Source organism: Rattus rattus, chromosome X, assembly GCF_011064425.1.
Source record: "Rattus rattus isolate New Zealand chromosome X, Rrattus_CSIRO_v1, whole genome shotgun sequence".
NCBI lineage: Eukaryota > Metazoa > Chordata > Mammalia > Rodentia > Muridae > Rattus > Rattus rattus.
In genome coordinates this window covers 70,486,087-70,500,426 of record NC_046172.1, presented here as the reverse complement: position 1 = coordinate 70,500,426, position 14,340 = coordinate 70,486,087, and the positions used below count along the sequence as shown (strand labels likewise).

The following is a 14,340-nucleotide window of genomic DNA, read 5'->3' as shown; positions in this document are numbered from 1 at the left end:
AATTTAACTATCTGAGCACTAAGCATTGAAACAGATGAGCCTAAGAGAACCATTATCATTCAATCACAATTACTAAAGATTTAAAGATTTTAAGATTTTTTTAAAACAAAATATTGGAAACATACAACATAATGAGATGCTAGAAATCATGCTGTCTGAAAAGAAGCAACATCCCAAATTTACCTCCAAAACAAGATTAGCTGTCTATAATCACCAGTTTTATGCAGTTTTAGTCAATAAAGTTCATTTAAAAGCTAATCCGCAGAAGGACACGGAATAGGTAAAAACAATAAGCCAGATAGAATGGCATATATCTGAAATCCTAGCACTCTACAAGATGAAGGGAGTAAAATCCAAGTTTAAGGCCTGTGTGAGCTACATAGCAAGATGCTGTCTCAATTCAAAACAGAACAAAGATCAAATAAATAAAAGGTAATGGTAACTGCTTCTGAAAGGTGAGACTGGTGGGATACAGAGAAGAAAAAACAGAAAGATGCACTATTACCTTTACTTTTCTTTGATCTTTAGTCATGAAAATTATAATAAACACTACCTCAACACACTGAACAAAATATGTATTTCTTAAAACACACCTCTAAGTAATCAATATAGAGAAAGCTCATAACAAGTATTAGACAGCATTTAGAATTTATATACACAGTTACTATGGATATGGATAGAAATCTACATTGGTGTCTGATTGTACTAAGGAAAAAACATGGCGTAAAATAAATTTAAGTATTTAAATCAAGGAGTTAGAAAAAAAAAACTGGTTCCCAATAAAAGTAGGTATTTTGTACCCAAATCCCATTGGGGAGAGAGCTGAACCCTCAGAAGTGCAGACATCCTGAGAGTTCAGTTGAGACTTCCACTTCTAATCACATTCCTGGCCCAAGGGGAACCTGCCTAGTGCCCTCTAGATACAGGAACCTATGAGCAGTTGGGGAGGGGCGTTGGGAGGTGGACAGGACCCTCCCAGTTTCTGTCTATGTCCAGAGCTGAAAGCCAGTCGCCAGGAGCACTGACACACCTGAGAGCAGAGGTAAGACCAACTCTTCCTCTCCAAGCGAACCCAATGGAGGCCTCAGGACAGAAAAAAACAAGAGCAGTCTGGGACAGAAACCTTCAAGTTTCTCACTGCAACCAGAGCTGACCCAGTCCTACAGTAATCTGTAGCCAGATTAGGCTGAAAGAAAACAGGTCTACAGGAGTGCTAACAAACAGGCTTACAGGAAGGTCAAGCCACTGTCAGAGACAGCAAGATAAGCTAATACCAGAGACAACCTGATGGACAAAGGCAAGCACAGTAACCTAAGCATCAGAAACCAAGACTACTTGGCATCATCAGAGCCAAAGTTCTCCAGCAAAAAACAAACAGTGGCTATCTCAACACACGGAAAAGCAAGATTTGGATTTAAAATCTCATCTCATAATGGTGACAGGGACTTTAAGAAGGACATAAATAACTCTCTTGAAGAATTACAGAACAACACAGGTAAAAATAAGTAGAAGCCCTTAGAAAGGCGACAGAAAAAAATCCCTTAAAGAATTACAGGAAAACACAATCCAACAGGTGAAGGAATTGAACAAAACCATCCAAGATTTAAAAATAGAAATAGAAGCAAAAAAGAAAGCACAAAATGAAACAACTATGGAGATAGAAAACCTACGAAAGAGATCAGGAGTCATAGAAGCAAGCATCACCAACCGAATACAAGAAATAGAAGAATCTCAGGGGCAGAGGATACCATAGAAAAACATCAACACAACTGTCAAAGATAATGTAAAACACAAAAAGCTCCTAACCCGAAACATCCAGGATATTCAGGACACAATGACAAGATCAAATTAGGGATAATAGGTATAGAAGAGAGCAAAGACTCCCAAATTAAAGGGTCAATAAAAATCATCAACAAAATTATAGAAAACTTCCCTAACCTAAAGAAAGAGATGCCCATAAACATACAAGAAGCCTACAGAACTTCAAATAGATTAGACCAGAAAAGAAATTCCTCCTGTCACATAATAGTCAAAACACCAAATGCACAAAACAAAGAAAGAATATTAAAAAGTAGTAAGGGAAAAAGGTCAAGTAACATATAAAGCACACATATCAGAATTATACCAGACTTCTCAGCAGAGACTATGAGAGTCAGAAGAACCTGGGCAAATGTCATACAGACCCTAAGAGAATGCAAAAGCCAGCCCAGGCTATTATATCCAGTAAACTATCAATTAAGGTAGATGAAGAAACCAAGATATTCCATGAAAAAACAAAATTTATACAATATCTTTTCACAAATCCAGCAATACAAAAGATAATGGATGGAAAACTCCAACACAAGGAGGGAAAATACACCATAGAAAAGCCAAGGAAGAAATCTCCTTGCAATGAACCCAAAAGAAGAGAGCCACAAAAACAGAATTCCACTTCTAACAACAAAAATAGCAGGAATCAGCAATCACTATTCCTTAATATCTCTTAACATCAATGGATTCAATTCCCCAAAAAAAGACATAGACTAACAGACTGGATACTGAAAGAGGACCCCACATTTTTGCTGAGTAAAGGAAACACACCTTGGTGACAAAGATAGACACTACCTCAGAGTAAAAATGAAAAGGGTCCCAAGAAACAAGCTGGAGTAGCCTTTCTAATATCCAATAAAATCGACTTTCAACAAAGGTTATCAAAAAAAAAAAAAATAAGAAAGGACCCTTCATATTCATCAAAGGAAAATTCCACAAAGATGAAGAATCCTGAATATCTATGCTCCAAATGAAGGGCACCTACATTCATAAAAGAAACCTTACTAAAGCTCAAAGCACACATTGCACCTCACACAATAATAGTAGATTTCAACACCCCACTCTCATCAATGGACAGATCATGGAAACAGAAATTAAACAGAGACATAGACAGACTAAGAGAAGTCATGAACCAAATGGACTTAACAGATATTTGTAGAACATTCTATCCTAAAACAAAAGAATATAACTTCTTCAGAACCTGACAGTACCTTCTCCAAAATTAACCACATAATCAGTCACAAAACAGGCCTCAACAGATACAAGAAGATTGAAACAATCCCATGCATTCAATTAGATCACCACGGACTAAGGCTGTTCTTCATTAAAAACAAAAACAACAGAAAGCCCACGTATACATGGAATACTCAATAACAACTTGCTCAAGGAAGAAATAAAGAAATTAACGACTTCTTAGAATTTAATGAAAATGAAGGCACAGCATACCCAAACTTATGGGAAACAGTGAAAGCAGTGCTAAGAGGAAAACTCATAGCTCTGAGTGCCTGCAAAAAGAAACAGGAAAGAGCATATGTCACCAGCTTGACAGCACACCTAAAAGCTCTAGAACAGAAAGAAGCAAATACACCCAGGAGGAGTAGAAGGCAGGAAATAATCAAATTCAGAGCTGAAATCAACCAAGTAGAAACAAAAACAAATATACAAAGAATCAAGAGAACCAAAAGCTGGTTCTTTGAGAAAATCAACAAGATAGATAAACCCTTAGCCAGACTAACTAGAGGGCACAGAGAATGTATCGAAATTAACAAAATCAGAAATAAAATGAGAGACATAATAACAACATAATCTGAGGAAATTCTAAAAAGAAAATCAGATCCTACTACAAAAGCCTATATTCAACAATACTGGAAAATCTGCATGAAATGGACAATTTTCTAGAGAGAAATCAGGTACCAAAGTCAAATCAGGAACAGACAAACCATCTAAACATTCTCATAACCGTTAATGAATTAGAAGTCATCATTAAAAGTCTCCTGGGTGTTGAGGATTTATCTCAGTGGTAGAGCGCGGCCCTGGGTTTGGTCCCCAGCTCCGGAAAAAAAAAAAAAAAAAAAGAAATAGAAGGATTTATTAAAAGTCTTCCAACCAAAAAAAATCCCAGGACCAGATGTGTTTAGTGCAGAATTCTATCAGACCCTCAAAGAAGACCTAATACCAATACTCTTCATACTATTCCACAAACTATAAACAGAGGGAACACTACCTAATTCATTCTATAAAGACACAATTATGCTTATACCTAAACCGCACAAAGACCCAACAGAGAAAAAGAACTTCAGATCAAAATTCCACCTCAATTCTTCATAGATTTAGAAAAAGCAATTTGCAAATTCATTTGGAATACCAAAAAGCTCAGGATAGCGAAAACTATACTCAACAATAAAAAAACTTCTGGGGAAATCACCATCCCTGACCTCAAGCAGTAGTACAGAGCAATAGTCATAAAAACTGCATGGTATTGGTACAGAGACAAACAGATAGACCAATGGAACAGAATTGAAGACCCAGAAATGAACCCACACACCTATGGGCACTTGATCTTTGACAAAGGAGCTAAAACCATCCAATGGAAAAAAGATCGCATTTTCAACAAATGGTGTTGGTTCAACTGGAGGTCAGCATGTAGAATGCAAATCGATCCATTCTTATCACCCTGTACAAAGCTTAAGTCCAAGTGGATCAAGGACCTCCACATCAAACCAGATATACTCAAACTAATAGAAGAAAAACTAGGGAAGCATCTGGAACACATGGGCACTGGAAAAAATTTCCTGAACAAAACACCAATGGCTTATGCTCTAAGATCAAGAATCGACAAATTGGATCTCATAAAACTGCAAAGCTTCTGTAAGGCAAAGGACGCTGTCATTAGGACAAAACAGCAACCAACTGATTGGGAAAAGATCTTTAACAATCCTACATCTGATAAAGGGCTAATATCCAATATAGACTCCAGAGAACCAAGTAACCCTATTAAAAATGGGGTACGGAGCTTAACAAAGAATTCTCAGCTGAGGAATATCGAATGGCTGAGAAGCACCTAAAGAAATGTTCAACATCCTTAGTCATCAGGGAAATGCAAATCAAAACAACCCTGAGATTTCACCTCACACCAGTTAGAATGGCTAAGATCAAAAACTCAGGTGACAGCAGATGCTGGCGAGGATGCGGAGAAAGAGGAACACTTCTCCATTGTTGGTGGGATTGCAGACTGGTACAACCATTCTGGAAATCAGTCTGAAGGTTCCTCAGAAAATTGGATATTGCACTATCTGAGGACCCAGCTATGCCTCTCCTGGGCATATACCCAAAAGATGCTCTAACATTCAACAAAAACATATGCTCCACTGTGTTCATAGCAGCCTTATTTATCATAGCCAGAAGCAATCTTAGGAGGTGGAGGGAGAGAGGGATCTGGGAGGGAAAGAGAAGGGTGAGGAGAAAGGGGGCCAGGTTGATATAAGGGAAGAGGGGATGAAGTACAGAGGGTCAGGAATTTAAAAGGAGGTGTGTAGCAGGGGGAGTGGGGACTAGGGGTTGCCACATGAAAGTCCCAGATGACAGGAAAGGAAGAGGCTCCCAGGACACAACGTCCTGGGATGAAACGCCCAACAATGGGAGGGAGAACCTGTGGAGATCATATCCAGAGGTATGGCATGGCCCCTATTTGAGGGATAGGTCTGCCCCCAAAGAGTAGAACAGAGAGAGACTGAATGAAAGGCCATCTAGACTTACCCACCTGGAGATCTATCCCATATCAAACACCAAACCCAGACACTATTACTGATGTCAAGAAGTGCTTGCTGACAGGAGCCTAGTATAGCTATTTCCTGAGAGGCTCTGCCAGAGCCTGACCAATACAGATGTAAATGTATGCAGCCAAATATAGGACTGAGTGCAGGGACTCCAAAGGAGATGTTAGGGCAAGGACTGAAGGAGCTGAAGGGTTTGTAACCCCCATAGGAAGTACAACAATATCAACCCACCAAACTCTCCCAAAGCTCCCAGGGACTAAACCCCCAATCACAGCGTACACATGGGGGATCCATAGCTTCAGCAGCATATGTAGCAGAAGATGGCCTTATCTGACATCAATGGGAGGGGAGGCCCTTGGTCCTGTGGAGGTCCTGTGGAGCCTAGATGCCCAAACATAGAGGAATGCTGGGACGCTAAGGTGGGAGTGGGTGGAGGGGGAGAAGACAGAAGATTTGTGGAGGGCAAACTGGAAAGGGGGATAACATTGAAATGTAAATACATAAAATAACCTATGAGAAATTACATGTAAACCAAAATTAAGAACAATAAAGTAAAAAGTTATTATACCATGACCAAGCTGCTTTCATCCCAGAGATGTAAAACAGGATCAACATAGACAAATCAATAAATGTACTGTATAAAACAGACTTAAGGCCAAAAACCACAGGACAGTTTCAGTACATTGGGAATAGAGATTTGACAAACTTTAGCATCCTTTCATGATGAAAGCTTTGATAAAACTGTAACTACTAGAAACACAACTCAACATAAAAGAAACCTAGAGACAATATTATATACTAAGTGGAAAAATGTCATCTTCTCTAAAATCTGGAACGAGAAAATGGTACATCCTTTTTGCACTCTTATCAATGCAGAGCTCAAAATCTTAGCTACATCAATAAAAGCATGAAATGAAATGGACCCAAAATAGGAAAATGCCAAATTATCCCTGTTTCATGATAATATGATCCTATATTTAAAGGATCAAAAGACTGCAGCAAAACCTCTCAGAGTCAATGAGCACTTACAGTAAAATAAGATATAAAAATCAACATCTGAAAGCCATCAGTCTTTCTGTACTGCAATGACAGACTTGTAGAGGAAGAAATTAGAGGCAAAAACATCCTTCATGATAGCTTCAAAACAGAATAAAATACTTAGGAATATAACTTTTTTGTTTCGTTTTTTGACACAGGGTTTCTTTGTATAGCCATGGCTGTCCTGGAACTCACTTTGTAGGCCAGGCTGGTCTCAAAAGCACAGAGATCTGCCTGCCTCTAGCTCCCAAGTGCTAGGATTAAAGGTATGACCCACCGCCACCCAGATAGAAATGACTTTTAAAAAAGAGGTGAAAGATCACAAGGATTTAACCTGAAAACTACAATTTAAAAGTGGGTGTCAGATGGCTCCTATCTGCTAACCCCAGCCTTTGGATAGAAGAAGGAAAATCAGAAGCTTAACCTGTGCTATGAAACATTGTCAAAGAATTAAATATAAATATATGTTCTAACAGAAAAAGTTGAACAAGGGTGAAAAGACGTCCCATACATATGGAATGGCAAAATTCATACTGTAAAAATATCTATATTACTGAAAGTGACATGTAATAAAACACATTTCACATGGAAGTCTCAACTACATTCTGAAGAATATATTTTAAAAACATACAAAATTTCACATGAAAGCAAAAACAACCCAAAATGGGCAAATAAATTTATTTTAGTTTACTTTGTATTGCGAGAACAAAACCATCTTGGGAATGAAAGAGCCTATTTCATTTTAAAGTGTACTTCCTGTCTCTCACTAAGGAAATGAGGGCAGGAACCTGAAGACAGAAACTGGAGCAGAGACCATTGTAGGAATGAATACTGCTTACTGGCTTGCTCCCCATTGCTTGCTTGCTCTCCATATTATATACCCAAACTAACTGCTGAAAGCTAGCACTTCAATTATTAATCAAGTCTCGCAGACCTGCCCTGATATGGGCATTTTCTCAATTGATGTTTCCTCTCTCAGATAAACTCTTGTGAATATTAAAATTGACCAAAACTAACTAGCACACAATTTCAGAACGAAGATGGTCTGTGGAGAGAAAGAGATACAGAGAAACAGAACGTCATAAACTAGAAAGGAATGCATAAGAGGAAAAGAATGATCCGAAGGGAGGCATCAGAATGGGTAAAGAAGATAGCTAAAAAGATGGGACATGAACACAGAAAGGGGGTCACTGGAGGGAAGGGGTCAGAAAAGGCAGATTAATGGATCCAAGAAGGAAAATGGGCAGGGTATAATGACATACATATATGAAAATGCAAACAAAAATCATATATGTGACTACTTAAAAATAAATAAATTTATGAAATGTTAAGTATGCTACTTAATGTTAATGAATGCTACTTTTTACAGTATGAATGAAAGAATGAATGGGAAACCACCATACACTATATCTAGTGCTATTTTGTTTTCTAGGATTCTGGAAAACACTTCACTTATTCTCTCTTCTGAGTCATCAAGCCTCTATTGAAAATGAGTAAATGCATACTTGGCACACTTAAGGGCTGCTTTCAAGGAGCAAAGGAATTAAGATTTAAGTTATATATAAGTTTTCCTTTTACTTCCATTTTATTCATGCATTTAAGAGAAAACTATGTATATATTTTCCTAATTAAGACTTTTAAGTTCGAATGTTGATACCCTTTAAGAAAATCATGAATTCAAATCTACTGGCTAAAGTTTATTAAAAAAAAAAACATGAAGCCTAAAATATGATACCAAATAAATGTGATATATACCCACAGACACATATATATTTATATAAGAAAAGGCACATGTGAGGTTTTCAAGCCTATTAAAGTATTACTCATTTTAAAAACAAGCTTATTCCTGAGAAAAGATTTTAAAATTCATTTAGTTTACTCTTAAAGGACAAATATCCTTATTTCATCAAAGAATAGACTAAGAAATCTTGTATTTTATATTTTACAAATACTGATGAAAATGAAAGTAATTCCAGGACTTCTTTTATGTTATGAAATTTCACATGGCACATACATAAATACGTAGACACATGTGTGTGTTAAATGCTACCAGGATTAAAACTTACGAATCAACATGCAGAACCCTCTGGCCACTCCTTGAACATGCAGCTGCAATGATGGATTCAGGCAAACCTACAAAAACACACACCTATATCACTCAGAATGTAGATATAGAGAGAGATATGTTCAAGTCATACTATTGCTGCAATTTTAAATAAAAGTATTTTCGATAAAGAAAATTTACAATTTTCAAAATTATAAATCTTGTATTAATGATAGATACTGCCTAAACATGCAAATCAAAAACTGAGTTGGTTTATGTAGAAGAGACACTTCTTAATAAGACAAGTGCTTGGAGTCTTTTCATTTGTAAATGAACATAAACAGACAACTGTTTAAAAAGCAGGGTGGCTTTGTTACTTAGGAACCAAGTTAAGCACACAAGCTTATCTGATCTTCCCAAAGACATAGAGAGATAAGAATCTGCACCTGTGAGACAACAAAGACACTACTGCTCACGGATGTTAACTTCCTGCTAAAAAGATCCGGAATTGAAATTTAAACTCAGATCTAACTCCAAAGCCACAAAGTCTCTAAGAAAGAATGGCATACATTTTTTAAGTTAAAAGTTATGTTACTTAACTATCTAGCTTGTTGGTCACTATAGCAGACTGGAAAGAAAAGATTATTGCTTTGGAATGAAATGTAGTCATACCATAAAGCTGATTATCTTAAAAGGAGATATAATTTACTACCAACAATATAAATAAAAAATCTAAATTGAGGGTTGGGGATTTAGCTCAGTGGTAGAGTGCTTGCCTAGGAAGGCGCAAAGGCCCTGGGTTGGTCCCCAGTCCGAAAAAAACCAAAAAAAAAAAAAAATCTAAATTGCCAAACTCAAATGTTATACTAAAGACCAGGTTTTCTGCTACATTAATAAAATGTCTTGTTATAAGTTCAAGACTCTTGGGGTTGGGGATTTAGGTCAGTGGTAGAGCCCTTGCCTAGGAAGCGCAAGGCCCTGGGTTCGTTCCCCAGCTCCGAAAAAAAAAAACCAAAAAAAAAAAAAAAATCTAAATTGCCAAACTCAAATGTTATACTAAAGACCAGGTTTTCTGCTACATTAATAAAATGTCTTGTTATAAGTTCAAGACTCTTGGGGTTGGGGATTTAGGTCAGTGGTAGAGCCCTTGCCTAGGAAGCGCAAGGCCCTGGGTTCGATCCCCAGCTCCGAAAAAAAAAAAAAAAAGTTCAAGACTCTTCCCCAATTTTCATCATTGGATTTATCATTTCAATAGAGGTCAATAGGTCCTATTATCAGTCATACAGATAAAGCATATTTTGAAAGTTTAATACAAGTCAAACAAGTCAATACCACCATTACCATGAAAAGTCATGTTTTTCTACATTTTTACAAGGCAAAATAGATAAGCCCCTTTCTTTGATAAGCATTTAAAGTGCTCATCAAGAATCAGATTTAAAAGGGGGGGTAATTAACTTGCTTATGTAAAAACAAAACATGAGGCTAGGGTGGTTATAAAGGTGTCTGCTGCTATCCTCTGTCCTCCCTTTATATAACCAGTAAGTACACACACACACACACACACACACACACACACACACACACACACACACACACACACAAATGGATTTTAAAAGCAGTTTTAAAGTAATACACACATGGAAGCAGTTGATATGATCCGTCTTCAGCTAAAAACCACATTAAACACAAGCACCAACCACCTTCGTAAAGAACTATTTTTCCAGTGTTGGATACTTTGTGGGTATATAATGTCTGGTTCGGAAAAATAAGTTTTGACCAAATGTACAGAATATAGCCATTAAATAACAATTATTGGAATCAAGCCATCATAAAGTTTTAACCAGAGAAAGAATCAAACTTTTTTTTAGAATACAGGGAAATAGGAATTTCAAATAACTACACGATACTATATTCTTCTATAAAAACTATTATTTTAATGTCTCTTACAATGATCCAAACTTTTTTGCTATACCTAAATAACTTCCTTGCTAAAGAAATATAATCAATATGTTTTAAAAGTGGATAAGCAAAGAAATATTACAAAAGAGAATTATTATGTTTAAAAGTACTTTTCTAGATAATAATGATAATATTAGAATGGTATGTAGACAGTTTTTGCTTTGTACCATGTTTATACTTATAACCTCACATATTTATCATTGTCATATTAGAAAATACCATCTAAAGGACAAAAGAAGCCAAATACATGGGAATTTCATATCTCTAATTCAAATAACAGCAGTTGTTCACTCCCTCCAACCTGACCTAAGTTGGAGAACAGGCTGTAAGAGCAATATAGGTAATGCAATGGAATGAGTACCATCACTGAGACCTAGACTTGAATCTTTGTTTCACTGGTTCACTTACAGTGCAAGTTCAGACAAGTCAGATTTCCTGTGCTTCTTTTTCCTTCTATCAGTGGAAATATTCATAGGATTATTTACTTATTAGCAAGACTATCTGTGGTGGAAATATTCTTCTTTTAATTATTTACTTTTGAGATTATGATAACTAAATCATTTCCCCCTTCTAAAACCTTCCAAATTCCCCCTTCATTGCACTCTTTCCAATTTGTGGCTCTTTTTTTCATTAATTGATACTACACACACATGCACACACACACATATTATATACTACTATACGTACATACACATACATACATGTGTGCTTATATATACTCATAAATATTCCTAAATGCATACTATATAACCTGGAAGAAAATATCCTTAGCATCCTTGAGGATTGTTTAGAAGCATCAAGTTTTCATTTAATATCACACTAAACATATACCTCTTTACACCAAATGCCAACAGCAATGGCACACAATATCACTCTCCTCTATTTCACCCAAATTACCTATTCCTTTTGGTAGGCAGATATGTGTTTGGAAATTTCTATGCCTAAAATGAACAATCAGAAGTCAAGACTGCTGACAATGCAAAGTCAAAATGGTTTTCAATACGGAATGTGATCTGAGCCCAAACTATATAAAACCAAAATAACTACTATTTTATGAATTTCCTTAATTCTTCCATCCAGATACCACCACAAGTTTGTGAAATCCATAGACTGCTCCAATGTTAAATGTAAGGGTCCATTATTTTATGCTTAGAATTATTAAAATAACAAGCTACAAATATAGTTAGCAATGTCTTTGTGGCCAAGGTTACATATTTTGTTCCACTCAGTCAATAAATAATTTCTGAGAAAAGGGCAGAGCAAAAAGAAAATGTCAGGAGGATATATATTATTTTAAATGTTTTTACAATAAAACAGTATCTTTTCAAAAAGAGTAGTTGGAGTCAAATTGGCATATCTGAATGCCATTCTTTGAGCAACACAGAGTTTGAAGAGGATTTCAGTGAGAAAAACAGTTCTAAGTTAGTGTTTACAACAACAACAGAGCTGGAGAGATGGCTCAGCGGTTCAGAGTGCTTATTCTTGCAGTAGACCCAGGTTCAGTTCTGGGCACCCACACAGAAGCTCCTATCTCCTATCACCACCAATCTCCTGTTCCAAAGAAAACTACTGCACTATTCACAGCAGAAAATCGACCTTGATAAAGTGGGAGCTTTAAGTTTAAAAAAATATGTAACACGATTAAAACTGTTCTCAATCACTTAAGAAAACGACTGCTTGTTTTAATATGGGGGTAGGGAAAAATACCCAGCTCTGCGTGGCCTTGGAAGGGACAGAGTGGCATGGTTCCTGCCTCCAGGACAGGGCCCTAGTGTAAGTCTCCATAAGTGTCAACAGCTGCTATGAGTGTATGGCTTGTTTGTGTAATAATGTTATATTTTCTAGACCTACTAGCAGAGGAAGACTTTTTCCTTCTGAGGAATGCCTGCCTGGTTAATGTTGATGACTCCAAGAGACTAGAAACAGCATGAGTCCAGGGTGTGGCTATATCTTACCAAAAACACTGGGACCTTCAGGACATCCCTTAAAGCTATGGGAAAGAGTTCTAAGTATATGAGTTCAAAAATGTATAATTTCTCAACTATGCAAAAATATAAGGATGCAATATGAAATAAAAGGAATCTTGTTCATGAATCTAAAAGAACAAAGGTAGCTATACTATAACCCAGCTTGTCAGAAAAATACAAAGACAGGGAGTTACAAAGGCAGGCAGATTACTAAATTCAAGGTCAGCCTGGGAAACAGCCAGTCCAGGCCCAAGTGTGATAGAAAATGGTAGTTCAGGGCAAGGTCCCACCCTGAGGCAGCAGAGCGGAGGAGACCACCAACGCCGCCCACCCCTGCCCCACATCCCTGGCCCAGGAGGATACTGTATACGGCCTCTGGGTACCAGAGAGGAGGGGCCAGGAGCAGCAGATCCACTGCGCCTGAGACACCGCACCCTGAAGGGACCGACCGGATAAACAGTTCTCTGCACCCAAATCCCGTGGGAGGGAGAGCTAAACCTTCAGAGAGGCGGACACGCCTGGGAAACCAGAAGAGACTGCACGCTGCACACAGTACTGACCCCAGAGGAAAACAAAAGCTATCTGGAACCCTGGTGCACGGAACCTCCCGGAAGGAGCGGCACAGATCTTCCTGGCTGCTGAGGCCGTGGAGAGCTCATAGGCAACACCCCACTAGCAAACTTGAGCCTGGGGACCACAGGTAAGACAAACTTTTCTGCTACAAACGACTTGCCTGGTGAACTCAAGACACAGGCTCACAGGAACAGCTGAAGACCTGTAGAGAAGAAAAACTACGCGAACGAAAAAAGAACACTCTGTCCCCATAACTGGCTGAAAGAAAACAGGAAAACAGGTCTACAGCACTCCTGAAACACAGGCTTATAAGACAGTCTAGCCACTGTCAGAAATAGCAGAACAAAGTAACACTAGAGATAATCTGATGGCGAGAGGCAAGCGCAGGAACCCAAGCAACAGAAACCAAGACTACATGGCATCATCGGAGCCCAATTCTCCCACCAAAGCAAACACGGAATATCCAAACACACCAGAAAAGCAAGATCTAGTTTCAAAATCATATTTGATCATGATGTTGGAGGACTTCAAGAAAGACATGAAGAACTCCCTTAGAGAAACACAGGAAAACATAAATAAACAAGTAGAAGCCTACAGAGAGGAATCGCAAAAATTCCTAAAAGAATTCCAGGAAAATATAAATAAACAAGTAGAAGCCCATAGAGAGGAGTCACAAAAATCCCTAAAAGAATTCCAGGAAAACATAAATAAACAAGTAGAAGCCCATAGAGAGGAGTCACAAAAATCCCTGAAAGAATTCCAGGAAAACACAATCAAACAGTTGAAGGAATTAAAAATGGAAATAGAAGCAATCAAGAAAGAACACATGGAAACAACCCTGGATATAGAAAACCAAAAGAAGAGACAAGGAGCTGTAGATACAAGCTTCACCAACAGAATACAAGAGATGGAAGAGAGAATCTCAGGAGCAGAAGATTCCATAGAAATCATTGACTCAACTGTCAAAGATAATGTAAAGCGGAAAAAGCTACTGGTCCAAAACATACAGGAAATCCAGGACTCAATGAGAAGATCAAACCTAAGGATAATAGGTATAGAAGAGAGTGAAGACTCCCAGCTCAAAGGACCAGTAAATATCTTCAACAAAATCATAGAAGAAAACTTCCTAACCTAAAAAAAGAGATACCCATAGGCATACAAGAAGCCTACAGAA

General features: G+C 37.6%; 1 protein-coding gene across 1 annotated transcript in view; it reads right to left on the bottom strand.

The window, feature by feature from the left end:
* Positions 1 to 14,340, bottom strand: part of LOC116889025 (rab proteins geranylgeranyltransferase component A 1-like) — a 60,127-nt gene that overhangs the window by 18,926 nt on the left and 26,861 nt on the right. Inside the window, exon 2 of the mRNA XM_032890228.1 lies at positions 8,690 to 8,756. Within this exon, the coding sequence (XP_032746119.1) occupies positions 8,690 to 8,756 (67 nt within the window). The remainder of the gene's footprint in view (positions 1 to 8,689; positions 8,757 to 14,340) is intronic.